We start from the raw sequence: 14,995 nt of genomic DNA, 5'->3' as shown, positions 1-14,995 counted from the left end.
CGAAGAAAAAGCCGGAGCGGGGCCGCGGGGGGGGGGGGGGGGGCATACTCCTGGGGGGGCACCATGACATGCCGATGTTCTGCCCCTGCCTATTCTGTTGCCCCTCACTGCCAAGACACAGCGTCCCCCAGCCCTGCTGCTGCCCCTCACTCCCACCCCACACATCCCAGTCCTGCCAGTGCCCCTCACTCCCAAACCACAGTACTCTGCCCCCCGGGCCATGATGGTGCCACTCACTCCTGACCAACAGCCCCCTGACACTGCCAGTGCCCCCTGCACTCCCAACCCACAGTCCCCCATCCTCCTTGCCCCTCACTCCCAACCCGCAGCCCCCTGCCCTCCCCAGCCCTGCCGGTGGGGCCCCAGCTGTCCCTGTCCTGATGGGCCAGAGTCCCATGGCTCCAGTTCATGCAAGAGGTGGGAGACTGTGTCAGGCCCCATCGAGGGCTGGAGGGAAGAGGAAGGGAGGCTTGTGGCACCTCCAGCCCTGTGATGAGGCTGCCGCACTGGGCCAGGCAGCCTGACCATGGCCCCCCTCCTTCCTCCTCTCCCCTCGGGCAATGTCTCCTGGCCACTCAGCCCCTGTGAGCACAAAGCACAGGCACCAGTCCTTGTGTTGCCTGCCAGCCACACTTTCCTGCTGCCCTCAGAGGGCCCTCCCCTTTTCCCCCGCTGGAGGAGCACACAGCCCTCCTACCCTACTCCATTTCCCCCTGCCCTATCACAGCCCAATCCCCCGACCCCTCTGCTCTAACCAAGTGTCCAGGATTTAGCTTGGAAGCAGGGGGAGGGCAATCGGAGGCAGCAGAGAGTACCACTTGGGTCTCCGTGCACCTCCAATCGCCTGCTGTGATAAACTATATCGCCTGTGCTCCCTGCTGCCTCCAATCACCCTCCCCCCTCCTCCCACCAGAGGAGGAAAGCAAAATCCTGGACGTTTAGGCAGATTTAAAAAAACCTGCCCGAATGGATATCAGAGGGCTCAAAAAGAGGACATATCCAGGAAAACCCAGACATATGGTAACCCTACTACTGACACATAGTACAAACTATGAAGAATATTAAACTAAAACCAAAAGGCTCATGATTTACCATGTAGTAAACTGCGCTGGGTCTCAGCAGAGTCAACAGCATTTCAAGCCACGCTGACTCCATAGCGCACCACTGCCCAGTATCTATGGACTCCAGATACCTCCCCCTGCCAAAGATCCATGTGTTTGTACTCCAGATACCCCCCACAAAGGATCCATGTGCTAATTAGCCCCCAGTCATGACTGGAACAGAGTATTCTTGTCATAAGTCCTGAGATCCTCCACAAATTTATATGCAAATGAGGCACAGGGCAACCTCATCTGGCTCCATCTCATGAAGTGTGGAGACATACTGACCATATGCAACAGGCTGAGAGAGGGGGCAACAGAGGCATTCTGGGTGATTTTAGTGCCTGATACTGGTCAATACAATCAAAGGCTTTGAAACTCACTTTCACTTTAAGCATGAGAGGGACTAGACTAATCTCAACTTTAAAAACAGTTACTCCCCTTGCTGAGTTAGCCTTTTATGGTTAGTTAGAATTTGGGCCTGTTAACTGCTGTTCTACTGTTAATTGGTGATTTGTTATTATTTGTAATCTGCTTTGCAATGCAGCATATGTATCAATACTGTACTGGTAGCCTTTGGTGCAGAGAATAATCCCCATGAAAGAATCTGCAAAGTGTTGAACCTTTCCCAAGTGATCTTAACCCAAAAGCATCTTTAGCACTTAAAAGTGAGATATTACCCATCAACCAAAAACTTAATTGCTTGATATTTTCTTGGTTGAATCTGTGCTCAAGTGTGGCATTTTTGCTACAAATAAGATTAAAAAGTAACTTTGTGTGTTTAATAATAATTACAACAAGGGGGAAAAAGTTACCCAGTAATTTCACTCCTGTGATTTTGAGCTCTGCCCCTGTCCCAGATGTGGGCCTTCCTTCTTACAAATGCTGGAGACAGTACAGACGTGTCCACAAGGCTTCAAGGTTTGACTGTGCATCATGCACAGAATGAATACTTACAAAACTATCTTGATAAGCTGAATTATTGCTACTTAAATTGACAAGAGCACTACACTATTCAACCATGACAATGATGTAAATGGAACTTGATGAGTTGTACTGAGAAAGAGGTCAGTCCAAGATTTTAGTTACAATATTTTTGTACTTATTAGAGTGAAAGAATTGGGAAAATATAGAGGGTAGTGGTCTATTAACTGGGAATATATGCAGCACAGCCTCCTCTCCTGTTGTTCACTCTATAAATGGAGCATTTCTTGGCTTTCTTCCTACCATTAGTTTGACTGCTTCATCACAAACAAAATGGGGTTGATGGAAATAGGATGCTTAAGCACTTGGCTCTGTGCAAAGGGGACAGCCCAGAGTTATTGGTGCCCTCTAGGGGAAATAGAGAAGGAAAAAAAATGTTTGCTGATGGTTTAAATCAAGTTTAAAAAAAACCCAACACTAGTAAGGTGGGGCACTGAACATCTGTCTTTCTGCAAAAGACAAGATTACCTGGAAGAAGGATAAGCAGCTATGTCCCAGAACCTGCTGAAAAAGTCTAAGCTACTTTTGACATTTCTGGGAAGAGAAGTGTACCCAAATCTACCAGATTGGTAAATCTGGTATTAAGGAATATTTTCAATACCCTCGAGCTTGTACAGTCAAAGATAACACATGGTTTATTTGGTGGTTTAGACTACTTGAAATTCTTATGAGGTTTTTTGGTTTTGTTTTTATTTTGAGTAAAAAGATTTAAGACATTACACTGTAGCAAGCTCATAATCAAACAAAAACAGCATTGGGTAAGATGCATAAAAGCATAATCTGAACAATCCTCTGAATTATCTCATTTCCTTTATTCACATAAAAAGCATAATATAAAAAATAAATAAATGAATACAAACACATGAAATGTTTTCTATAAAATTAAAAATGTCTTACCAAGGTGTAGACCTTTCCATCATGTCCTTGTATGCTGAACCTAAATGTGCTTCTAGAAGAGGACAGCTCCACAAGACACTGAGCTATAATGCTCTGTACAAACTGAGACCTGTTTTAAAATAAAGCATTCTTTAGAATATGTTTTTATAATAACAATGATTTGCAAAATAAGCTAATGCCCAGTAAGTGCAAACTAAACCTTAAATACCTGATGTTTGATTCTTCCTCAGTGTCAATTTTACTTGGAAATTTGATCACTATACCTATACTGACTCTATGAAGAGAAAAATGCTGAATCCACAACCTTCCCCCAAAGAGAGGGAGTACTTTCCCTTTCTTGCTTAGCAAGAATTGTCATGCTTGAACAGGTCCATGGTTCACGAATCTAATATTCTGTATTTAACACAATCCAATACCTACTGTTGCAAAGAAAGACATATAGCCCTGGCAATACACATTACCCTGCAAAATTACTTTATATAAAAGCAAAACAGTAGAAGGGCATATCAGTGGTTCTCAACCTTTTTAGATTCAGTGAACCCCTCAGAAAATGCCAACTCAGCTTTCACTTTTTTCTTGACTACAGAAAAATAACAAAGCAATTTCTGTGTTCCAAAGAACTCAGAAAGACTACAAAAGATCATAACTTTTTAACACTAAGGAGTCCTATTTGAAATCACTCAGTCTACTTTGCAAATCATGGAGCCCGGTGCTTCGCTCCACAGCTATAGAGGCAGCAAACTAAAACTCCTTGAAGGAGTTTTGGTTTGCTGTGCCCCAAGTCAATTAAGGTGCATTGTGCCGCCGAACTTCCTACAGTGGCTGGAATTAATGCGCAATACATTGCCAAGGAGTGCAAACACCAACACCATTTTCAGTGCAAAAGCATTTAGCCTGCTTTAAAGTGTCGTGCACACATGCCTCTCATTTCATCTACACACAGCCTAAATGCTCAACAGATCCCAGGTAGAAGGCATGTCCCCTGCTATAGAGGAAGGCAAAAATCAACATGGTTCATAGCAATCTGCCCCCAAATACGGCAATCTGTCTAACCCGAGTGGAGGGGCAAGACCCTCCACTAGCTAGGACCCTCCAGCTTTGGTCCCTACAGGAGCATTAGCACCCCTCACTCAAAGTCCCTAGTCTTGGCTGTAGCCAATGCCCAATGCCTCTGAGGCAGACTTGAAAACCATTCCAACACATATAGCAGAAGAGGTGGGGCAGAGGCAATCAGCAAAGCCCAGAAGCATAACAGAACGTAGGCATATCTATGCCTAGATCATCTCCAACCAGGGGCTGTCCAACCTCTTCTTGAACACCTCCAGTGATGGAGAGTGCAGAACTTCCCTCAGTAATCTGTTCCACTGTCTCATTATTCTAACAACGAAGAAGTTTTTTCCAGATATGTAATCTAAATTTATTTGCTGCAACTTCAAGCCATTGGTCCGTGTCCTCTCCTCTGCAGCAAGACAGAAAAGGTGTTTTCCCTCTTTTTTATGGCAACCCTTCAAGTATTTGAGGATTGCCATCATGTCCCCTCTTAAGCACTTTTCCTGCAATCTGAACATGCCTAGCTCCTTCAGCCTCTCCTCATATGATTTGCTTTCAAAGTCCTTGATCAAACTGGTTGCCCACCTCTGGCCCAACATCAGTGAATTAATATTGCTTTACTATTTCCTGAGTTTGTGATTATAATTGTGCAAATACTTTATCAGCATAATATTTATTAATAAAATATAATAAAATTACTATTCAAAAGTTACATTTTTACCAGTTGACAGTATTCTTCAAGTAATAAGACTGAGTGCATAATCAAAATTTAATACCGTGGTATCATGACAAATCTTTTCTCTGATGGCTGAATAATCATCTCTGTGATATAATATTTTATAATCCCTAAGAAACAAAAAGACAAAAGAAACTTAATCCACAGTAAGAGTAAGTATATTTTAACTATAAGATGCTGTGTCATCTCGTAGTCCAGCATTCAGTTAAGTGGTATAATCAGTCTGCCAAATTCCTGTTTCAGCAGGGACTAACTCTTCTTTGTTCAAAGAGTGAAGCAAAACTCCTCTATAGGAGCAACCAGTGTCCTGATACCTAAAGAACCCCACATATTAAAAAGACACACAGAAAAAGTAACAGAGACCAACTGATTCATCTTTACTAGCAGCTGTTTCCATGGGTTAGCATTCAGCAACTTTTCAGAGCCATAGGCCAAAAGAACCCAGCACGGACATAGCTTCCAGCCAATCAGCCCCAACACTCAAATGTGGGTGCAAGCGAAGCTCCCCCCACCATCAAAATGCCACAAATATACCTGTACGTTCCTAATCTAGGTCATTTTTTTTTTCTTTTTAGACTTTTTTGCAAGTATAAAAGAATGATTTATTTTATATCTTATGCATTATTCATATAGACCTTATTTGTATTTTAGAAGCTATTAACATATTGGCACATTGTTAAGTGTGTATAGCAAGCATATGTACAGAATTCAAGAAACAAACAAAGATAAATAAATACCTTACATAGGTAAGAACTTTTTTCTGGTTTTATGGCAATACTATATGCAGCTTTGTATACACATAGCTAGAACCAGGCTTTACAGTATGGGTGGGCAATTATTTTGGGTGGAGGGCCACTTACTGAGTTTTGGAAAGCCATCAAGGGCCACATGACAGGCAACCAGGGGCAGATAAATATTAATTTTCTAAATTTTTTAGGGGCCCCGCAGGCCAGATAGAATGGCCTGGCGGGCCACATCTGGCCCGCAGGCTGCATTTTGCCCACCCCTGCTTTACAGCAATAGGAGCTGAAGTTGCAGAGATCGTCTTTCTAGCAGGCAGGTGATTAGATAACTGGGCCAGAGTTATTCTTTAGAAGTATCAGCATCCAGGTTCAGGGCCTTTAGTTGTACTTATATATTACAGACTTAAAAATCTAAAATGTTGAAACTGGTCTTAGGACTTCTGTATTAGAGCAGCAATTTGTTTCTTCTGTTGCCTGGAGCCACATAAGACAACTGTAGGATTTGCATTTCTGAGTTATAATCTACTAATATGCTTCCTTGTTCTGGATAGCTTGCAGATAGTCCCTCAGAACATAACAGGCTGCACACAGAAGCATGTGTGTGTCAGAGGATCTAGGCAAACTTTAATGTTTGTGGGACAACTCTCTAGGTATGTCAGCAGCCACAAAAAGAAAGTGCACACGTGATAAATTGCTTGCTCGTATCTTCTCTAGCAGTTTGGGGCTGAGCTCTTTTTGCTAGAGAATTCCAAAATGAAGTAGAGCTTTATTAGTACAGTGCAACATCCTTCACAGTGGTTCAGTGTTTGATGATCAGCAACATAGATCTATTTAGATCTGACTGTCCATTCTCAGACACTAACCTCAAGTCAAATATTGAAATAAACATCTATAGATATTCATCCCCATGTCTAAATAGTTTACGGACATATATACTCTTCATCTTACAGTCTGTTCTTGCAAACTTGTATACAAGTTTAATAGTTTTATTCTCATGTGCATTACAATATTGTCTACAAGATTAATTACCTAACAATCATTTACCCCACATTTTAAATAGACTAAGATCAAATACTATGGTAACTGAACGTTAATACCTTATTGATCAGCAATTACAATGATTAACTAGGCAGGCACGGTTCTTTGAATAGATGTGATATCTTTTATTAGACCAACTGAGTAGATGGAAAATGTTCTTGGCAAGCTTTCAGGCGCAGTCATCCTTCTTCAGGCATAGGCAGTCTCTGCTGTCCCATTTTAAGACTCTACCCAGTGCTGAGTTCACCACCTCCTCTCACAACCCTGGTAAGTTGTCCCAGTTTTTAATTATTCTTGCTTCTAAGAAACTGAGTTTTATTTCAAGGTTGAATGCATCCAACTTCCAGCCACTAGATCTTGCTATGCCTTTATCAACAAGACTGAACTGCTCTCTATTACACAGCAATTGGATCAGTTTCCAAAATTTTCCTTGATAAGATCAACAGACAGAACTTCTTAATTCTTATATCATAGGGCTTGTTTTGAATCTTGGCATAATGTTGGTGGCCTTCCTTAAAATCTCTCCAGTGTTCCCACATTCTGTGCACCCAAACTGACAAAAAACCTTAACAACAGAGGCATGATAAGTTCACTATTTCCACTCAATGTTCCCACTTTTGATCTATCAAAGGACTGCACTCTCTCTCTCTCTCTACCACAGACTGTACTCAAGAGTTCAAACTAAAGCAGTTATCTCTTAGGACCCTACCTCCTTTCCTGAGCTGCTGCTTCCCAAGACACAGTCTCCCATCCTATAGGGATAGCCTGCATTCTTTGCTCCCAGGGGTATTAAATTGAATTTGGCTCTATTAAAACACATTTTGTTTTATTGTTATATAGACCACTTTGCAACATTATTTTTAGGGCTGTCAATTAATCGCAGCTAACGTGCGAGATTAACGTGTTAATCAGTTCTTGCATTTATTTTTTTAACAAGTTAATTGTATACATGGTTTTGGAGCCCACACCACCACCGTCACCGCCACCTCTGGGCTGCTCAGCAGGGTAGCAATGGCAGAGCAGAGGAGTGACAGAGCAGCCTGGGCACCTGCAGCAGGGGAGAGTGGGCGCATGGACAGACACAGACAAGCAGCCACATGGCCAGGAATGGAGCCTAGCGATGCGTAGAGCGATGCTCTGCAGGTAAGTCTGTGGAGGGGAAGGAGCATGGGGTAGGGAAGCAGTTGGGAGGCCAGATCGAGGCCCCCATGGTGAGGGAGAAAGTGGGGCAGGGGCAGGCGTGGGGGTAAATGGAACCCCAGGGGAGGCATGGGGGCATGTGCCCCCCAGATTTCTGCACAGGGCGAAGGCAGGCTGCCCACTGTGGACTGGGGCTCTGCGCCCTGCTGCCTTTACCCTGGAAGCCACATGATGCCAAGTTGTGCCTCCTGCAGTCGGGCGAGCAAAGGATATGTGGTGCAGCCAGCGCACAGCTCCTAGGGCAAAGATAGCAGGGCAGAGAGCCCCAGCCAGCAGCCCACCTCTGCCCCGTGCACAAATCTGGGGGGCTTGTGCCCCCTGCATACCTCCCTGGGGGTGCATGCAGTGGCGAGGAGCCATGCCCCACCGCCCGGGCCCCTGGACAAGCAGCACACAGCGCCGTCCCACAACCTAACCCAGCCCCGGGGCGCCATTCACTCCAGACCCCTGTTCCTGCCCCACTCCCTCTCTCATCACTGGGGCCTCTATCTGCCCCTCCACCCCCTTCCCTCCACAAACTTATATGCTAGGTCTGTGTCTGTGTACATCTGTCTGCCCCTCACTCTCAAGCCACAGCCCCACAGCCATGCTGCTGCCTCTCACTCATGATTCTAAGTATCCCGCATCCTGCCAGGGCATGCAGGGACCCCCTCCGACCCCCAACTCTGAACCCCACACACACCCCCACAGCCTCCACACCTTCACAAATTCCACCTCCCCCACACACACCCCCACACCACCCCCAACCATACAAAGTACCTATATAATTTTGCATCATTTTGAGTTCTTCTGCACATAATTTTGAGTTTTTAGCTGTACAATTAAAATTGCAATAGCCGTGGCTAATTTTTCTAATTGTATAACTAATTGTGATCACATTTTTTAATTGTTTGGCAGCCCTAATTATTTTGTTTCACTGCTTACTACCCCACAAATCTTTTATCACCTGAAACCTTTACTGGATAAGATTCTGTCTCACCTTGATCACTGAAAAATATATTGGCAAATATGGATAAAAATAATGGAATAAGAACTGTTTGTCCTGTTAATTCCATATAATAAAAGTGTTATCAAGATGTGTAATCTTACAGCTAGTTGGTTTTGGGTAGGCTGGTAAAGAATCTTGGTTTTTTTTTTGTGAATTTGGCAGAGAGATCAAGCATTTTATGCACTTTGCAGAAGCAACCAAGAGCAACCTGGAGGTATTTAATTGAGTGGACACACACAACACAATCTTCAGCATACTGAAGACCACTAATGGAGGTGTTGATTACCTTGGATTTGGAACATAATTAATTGATGTTAAAGACATTCCCTTCCATGTGACACTGGATGCTGACTCCAGAAGGAGGTCTATCCGTAATGAGATGCAGAATAGCTGCAATATAGATGGAAAAGAGAGTTGATGCAATCAGGCATCCTTGCTTGATTTTAGTATTAGTAGAGAAGGAGTTCATTTCTGAGCCACTGCTTAGGACAGCTTCTGTTGTGCCATCATGAAAAAGAAGTCTGATGATAGTAATAATTTCAATGGGCATCCAAATAGCATCAGAATCTGCCATGGCCTCTCTGTTGACTGAATCCAAGACTTCAGTCAGGTCAATAAAGGTCATGCAAAGATCTAGGTGTTGCTCAAGTCACTTTTCCTTCAGCTGTCTAGCAACAAAGATTGTATCTATTCTGCCACTGGGTGGTCTCAGAACTCAAGTAGAATCTCTTCCATAAAGAAGGTGAGTCTTGAGGAGAATGCAGGTGAGGACCTACATGGACAGAAATGTAGTCTGTTAACAGAATTGATTGCAGAAATTATCTCCTTTCTTGATTATGGTAACAACTTTGGGATCTCTCAAGTCACTGGGAATCTGTTCATGTTTCCAGATTTTCATAATAAAAATGTGTTGTTGGTGAGAGAGTTTTTTTTCACCTTGCCTATACAGTTTCAGCTAGCATTCCAACAGGACTACATGGCTTGTTGTTTTTCGTTGGCTTAATTGTTTTCAAGGCCTCTTCATAAGTTTGTGGATCTGCAAGGTTGTCCTCAAGGTTGTGGAATGGCTTTGTCTTCAGGAGCTCCTGAACCTAGATTCTAACATTGAGGTACTCTTTCCACTGGGTACTGATGGTGGAACCGTCTTTAGAAAGTGCTGTGTCATCTTTGCATTTCAGAGGGACAATTCCATGTGTGCTCAGCTCATAGATAGTTTTGTTGTGCTGAGCAAACTAATAGAAACTACAATAAAGTGTTTTATTTCTGGTTTGAAGTTGATGTCATTCTACCAAACTTTGAAGAATCTTTTTTTATGTCAATGAGCACTTGAATTTCCCTATCATTCTTACAGAAACAGCCCTAATGTTTCTTTGTGGAGAAACCTAGAGATTCTTCACATGCCTCATGGATGCCTTTCTTGAGGCTCTCTCATTGCTATCAGCATCAAGATCATCAGGGACGTTGGAGAGTTTCTCACGGAGGCATGGCTGAAGAGGATCATTTAAAGCAGGGTCTTTTAAGCACACGATATTGAACCTCTTCCTTAGTTTCTTCTTTTGTTTACATCATTTTGGGACAAGATGAATAGACATGACAGAAAGCATCAAACAATGATCCATTTAGCAGTCCTCTGCACTTTCCATAGCTCTGGTAATACAGGCATCATTATGGTCTAGACATGCACTATGATGTAGTCAATCAGGTGCCAGTGTTGTTAGGGGGTGTACTTCAATTTGTTGCTCTGGCAGAATAAGGAGTTTGTGGTGATGAGATCATGTTCTAAACACCTGTTCAGGAGAAGAATTCTATCTCCGTTGACTATTCCCACCCTTCCTTTCCAAGTGCTCCTTTCCATAGCTCAGAGTCCCTGTCACACTAGCACTGAAATCACCAAGAAGAATTACCTTATCTTCTCTGGGGACAAATAACACCATTTGGTAACACTGAGAAGAGAATTCTTCTTTTGTTTTGTCATCTGTATGAAGGGCCAGGGCATATGCTTCTTGTATGCTGTCTGTTGGTCAGGTGAAGACAAAGGGACTTGAAATGCTCATTGATGCCAACTGGAAATTCCAGTACCTGAGTAACAAATCTTGGTCTTGATAGCAAAACCAATGTCATGGATGTATCTATATTTTTTGGCTTTTCCTTTTCAAAAGAAAGATGTAGCCACCACTATGCCCCGTGGGTCACCACAATGTCCTGTGAGCTGCCCCTTTCTTGTGTGTCTGGTCTCACAAAGCACAGTTCTCTGACCATGTATGCTTCTTTGTTCTGGTTGGTCACTGTTACGATTGTCCCTGAGGATGCAAACATTCCAGGTTGCAAACTTATCACTTTATTTGCACCCCAGATAGAGGGACCCACTGGATACAGTTGTCCAGTCAGGTGAAGTAAGACAGCATTGAGGGAACCTTTTCTAGCCTCCTCTCTGTATGGGGCGAGCAGAGTGCATGTTAAATAGGCCTGCTCATCAAGAATGCAGCTGCTGAACTGCACAACTCACTCTCAAGCCAAGTACACAATGATCATCATGCAATCATCACCTCACTGTAGGTCTGTGACTACAGGCTTCTGGTAATCACTAGCACTTGTCCCCATCACCATTTGTTCATCACTGCAGGACTTCCTATTGAAGAAAGATGCCCGTGAATATCTTTTACTATGGAGATGCTCTTGCACATCAGAAACCACACAATATGTTGAGGGAAGAAACCGTAATCTGACGGCAAGGAAAACCAAGACAATCAGAGGTTTCTATTCTGCTGCAGCCTTCATCCACTTTTACAGACACTGTGACATATTGTTTATTGATCTGCCTGCTCTGCTGTTGAGGATTTATTGTTATTTCCCCTACTGTTAGCCTGGAAACCTCGCTCTTGACTTTGCTGCCATGGGCATTTATGGACTCATTGATGATTTCCCTATTTACTGGAAGACTGTCATTTTTTAATCAATAGACTACCAACAATGACTAATCTTACAGAAAAAAGGCAACAGTATTGTTTTAACAAGACCTGCTTTCTATGAAGCCATGCTAGCAGGTATTCATTTATATTTTATAGTCTCTAATATTTCGTTGATCAAGTCGCAAATTAACCATTCCATTATTTTGCTCAGGCTAACATAGCTACAGTTCCTAGGTCACAGCTTTCATCCTTTTTAAATATTGGAATTATACTGGCAGGCCTCCAAATCCTTTGGAATTAACCAGATGTGTTACAGAAACAAGGATCAAAGTAAGTTCCTGGGCCAGTCACTTTACAGTTTTGATAGTGGAAACAATACTCTCACCCTTTCCAAAAATGAGTGAGAAGTAATGCAGGAATTAACTCAGAAACCTGTTGATAAATTATTTTTGTCCAGAACTTTTTAACTTCAAATGTTTAGTAACTGAGACAACTAAGTACAATTTGGTTTGTGTAATCCATACCTGATGATACTGCCTCTCCCAGCATTGTCTTGCAGCGCTTACAGATTACTCTATTTTCCTTTGATTTCTGTAGGACAGATAAATGTCATTTAAATGTCATTCAACTACTTTGAAAAGCAATGTATAATTGTAACACACTCTCCAGAGTGCACCATGAACTTTATACTTCATTCTGCATCTCCTCATTCTTACATACACACTGATTTGTTTTGGCTATTTTACTCATTTCAGTCTTCTAAGATTTCTGAGCTATTTATAAATTGTGTATTTAATTTAAATCTTATGGCAATTAAGATGCACACGTGAAACCCAGTTTACAGACTTAAACTGAATATAAAAGACAATCGCTAAACATTAAACTTACCCTAATTCACGCTATTCCAAAAGAAGAGTTTTTGCATCCAGTACCTTCACACACATATGCACCAGGTCTTTTGGTGTATTTGCACAATATGTGAGTTACACAAGTGTAATTTTATGTGCTTAGTGAAATTTTAAAAGCTGTTACCAACTTAAAAAGTCATATTAAAGTACTTACATTGAAAAGTATTACAAACAACCAGAATAATTAACTTATAAACAAAACAGATGAAAAAATGATTCCACAACTTCCTGTATGTCCCTGATACCAGATGACTGCCAATTTCCATTGATTCTTAAGGGAAAGAAGCCACAAGCTGTCTTCAGTGGAAAGAGTTAACATTTAACTGAAGTCACTGTTACCACTGAACTTCCAAACCTTTGCATGCATGAGGTATGTGGCAGAATGCCATCTCTGTCTCTCCCCAAACTCTGCTGTCAGGTGGATGCCTAATCTGACAATTTGGTTACCATGGTCACTGCAGAGAGCAGACACCCCTGGCCACATCAGCTTCAGGTAACCCTGAGTTGTAACCTGAGCTGGATACATTCCTGAGGGAGGGGGAAACCTGCTCCCCTCTGCCAACATGACTGGCCTCACACACCTGGGTGGGGGCTTAAACTCCCTATTGTTCTAAGCAATTTTATCCTGACTGGGAGGGGGCTAGAGACCCTGCCAGTCTACCCAGCAACCAGTAATGCATTTCATATTGGTCTGAATTGGCAGCCAACAATTGCCGGCCTTCATTGGATCAGGCAAATGAGGTCATAAGTTAAGGACCACTCAAGAGGTGGGGCAGCTGCCATGATGAGAACTCTCAGAGAAGCTGGACCATCTGAAACTTGCTCTCTCTCTTGAAACTCATGGTCAACAAACTGCTTGCCTCCAGAGGAAATCTCCACCTGCCTCTGGATGATACTTGTGAGTAAGCTACTTGAGATCTAACTAGATAACTCAGATGCGTGATCAAAGGCTACCATGCCACAGTTTGTTCTAAGGGATTTCGCTGATATTGCTGTACCCTGTACCCTATTCCAAACCTACTGCTTGTAACCAACAAAGTTCTCCTTTGTTCACAGCATGGGAGATTCATTGGGAGAGGGTTTAGATTATGCCTTGGGGTCCCCTTGGTATGGCTGACTGTAGCAGGGCACTAAGGTGCGTGCTACCTGGAAGGCAGTAGCATGGGCTCAGGTGCTGGTTGCTAGGGGCAACCAAGAGGAGCTAAGGGCCAACACCTGATGAGTCAGCTGACCGAAAGGGACAGGGCTGACCACTATAAGACTCAGACAGAAAGGTGAGGGCTCTCTCTCTCTCTCTCAACTAGCAGCCAAGGGAGAAGGAGCTCTGCGGAAGCAAGCAGAGCAGAGAAGCCTGATGACATGAGCAGCTTCTGTTCACGGATACCGGGTAGAGAATTCCCTGGTAGGAATTTGAATGATGGTTAGCCAGGCGGCTTAGATTTTATGTGATAGCCCAGGGACTTATGTTATTGTTTTGTTGTTGTCGTCGTTACACTGGAGGACTGGGTGAGGCTATTAGGGGTTGGAGGAGGCCTCATAGGGGCTCCACGGTAGTGTGGGGACCCCAGTGCCAGAGAGGGCACATCATTCAGGGGTGCATTGACCCCAGCCCCAGTGTGGGTGGTGGTGGCGAGACAAGCCGGCGAGAAGCCCCAGCGTAGGCGGTGGCGGCAAGACAAGCCAGCGAGAAGCCCCAGGGTGGGCGCTGAGAGGGAAATTGACCAGACAACGCCCGGTACATCTGCGAGGCTTGGGGTGTGGTACAGGGGTGGTTGGAGTCACGCATAGCCCATAAAGCCAGGGTGCACCAAGTCACCCAAGATAGCACTAAGACTGAGACTCCCTTAAACATTATTAATAGCAAAGACGTGGCAGGAAAGATTGTTAGGGTGCTTTCAATAACACCTTGGCATGGTGGGGGGCACTAGGGGAGTTCACAGCCACCCCTAGGACCCCACTCTGCTACACTGACTAAGGGAGACCACTGTTTGTGCTTCAGACTGAAAGAAGCACCCCAAGTTCTTGTAGTGGATCAAGTACTCTCTCAAGGACTACTAAACCTGTGTTTCCCAGAGGGTGCAGGTCCAAGATCAGTCCAGACTCTGGGTGGTGGCGGTGTTGCCCCCAGGCTTGCAGGTGTGCTCCGGGAAGGGGGTCGGCTGGATGTAAGGCACCCCCAGGGAGGTACTTGGAGCCTGGAAGGTGGTCAGGCTCAGTGAGACAGGTGGCTTACCCTACTGGCCTGCCACAAGGTAAACCATGGAAATATCTGATAAATAACCAAAATATGGAACTGTGTTCTATTGCATATACCTAAAATGATAAATTACATGATTTTTTTTGTTCAGAATAAAACCTATTTCAAGGATGCTCTCTTGCAGTGTGAATTAAGTACAATAATATTAATCTTATTAGTTACTTGTAACTATAGGATCATAAGAA

At 43.6% G+C, this 14,995-nt stretch overlaps 1 protein-coding gene across 2 annotated transcripts in view; it reads right to left on the bottom strand.

The window, feature by feature from the left end:
* The window catches only part of UBE3D (ubiquitin protein ligase E3D), a 213,983-nt gene that overhangs the window by 176,754 nt on the left and 22,234 nt on the right, over positions 1-14,995 (bottom strand). For both annotated transcript variants that reach the window (XM_019520433.1, XM_019520434.1), the window contains exons 5-7: positions 12,170-12,236; positions 4,808-4,877; positions 2,982-3,090 (exon numbers count right to left, since the gene is read on the bottom strand). In XM_019520433.1, the coding sequence (XP_019375978.1) occupies positions 2,982-3,090; positions 4,808-4,877; positions 12,170-12,236 (246 nt within the window). The remainder of the gene's footprint in view (positions 1-2,981; positions 3,091-4,807; positions 4,878-12,169; positions 12,237-14,995) is intronic.

The sequence above is a fragment of the Gavialis gangeticus genome, unplaced genomic scaffold (genome assembly GCF_001723915.1).
Source record: "Gavialis gangeticus isolate Ggan-Ray unplaced genomic scaffold, GavGan_comp1, whole genome shotgun sequence".
NCBI classification, from domain to species: domain Eukaryota; kingdom Metazoa; phylum Chordata; order Crocodylia; family Gavialidae; genus Gavialis; species Gavialis gangeticus.
This window is presented reverse-complemented; position numbering and strand designations above follow the sequence as displayed.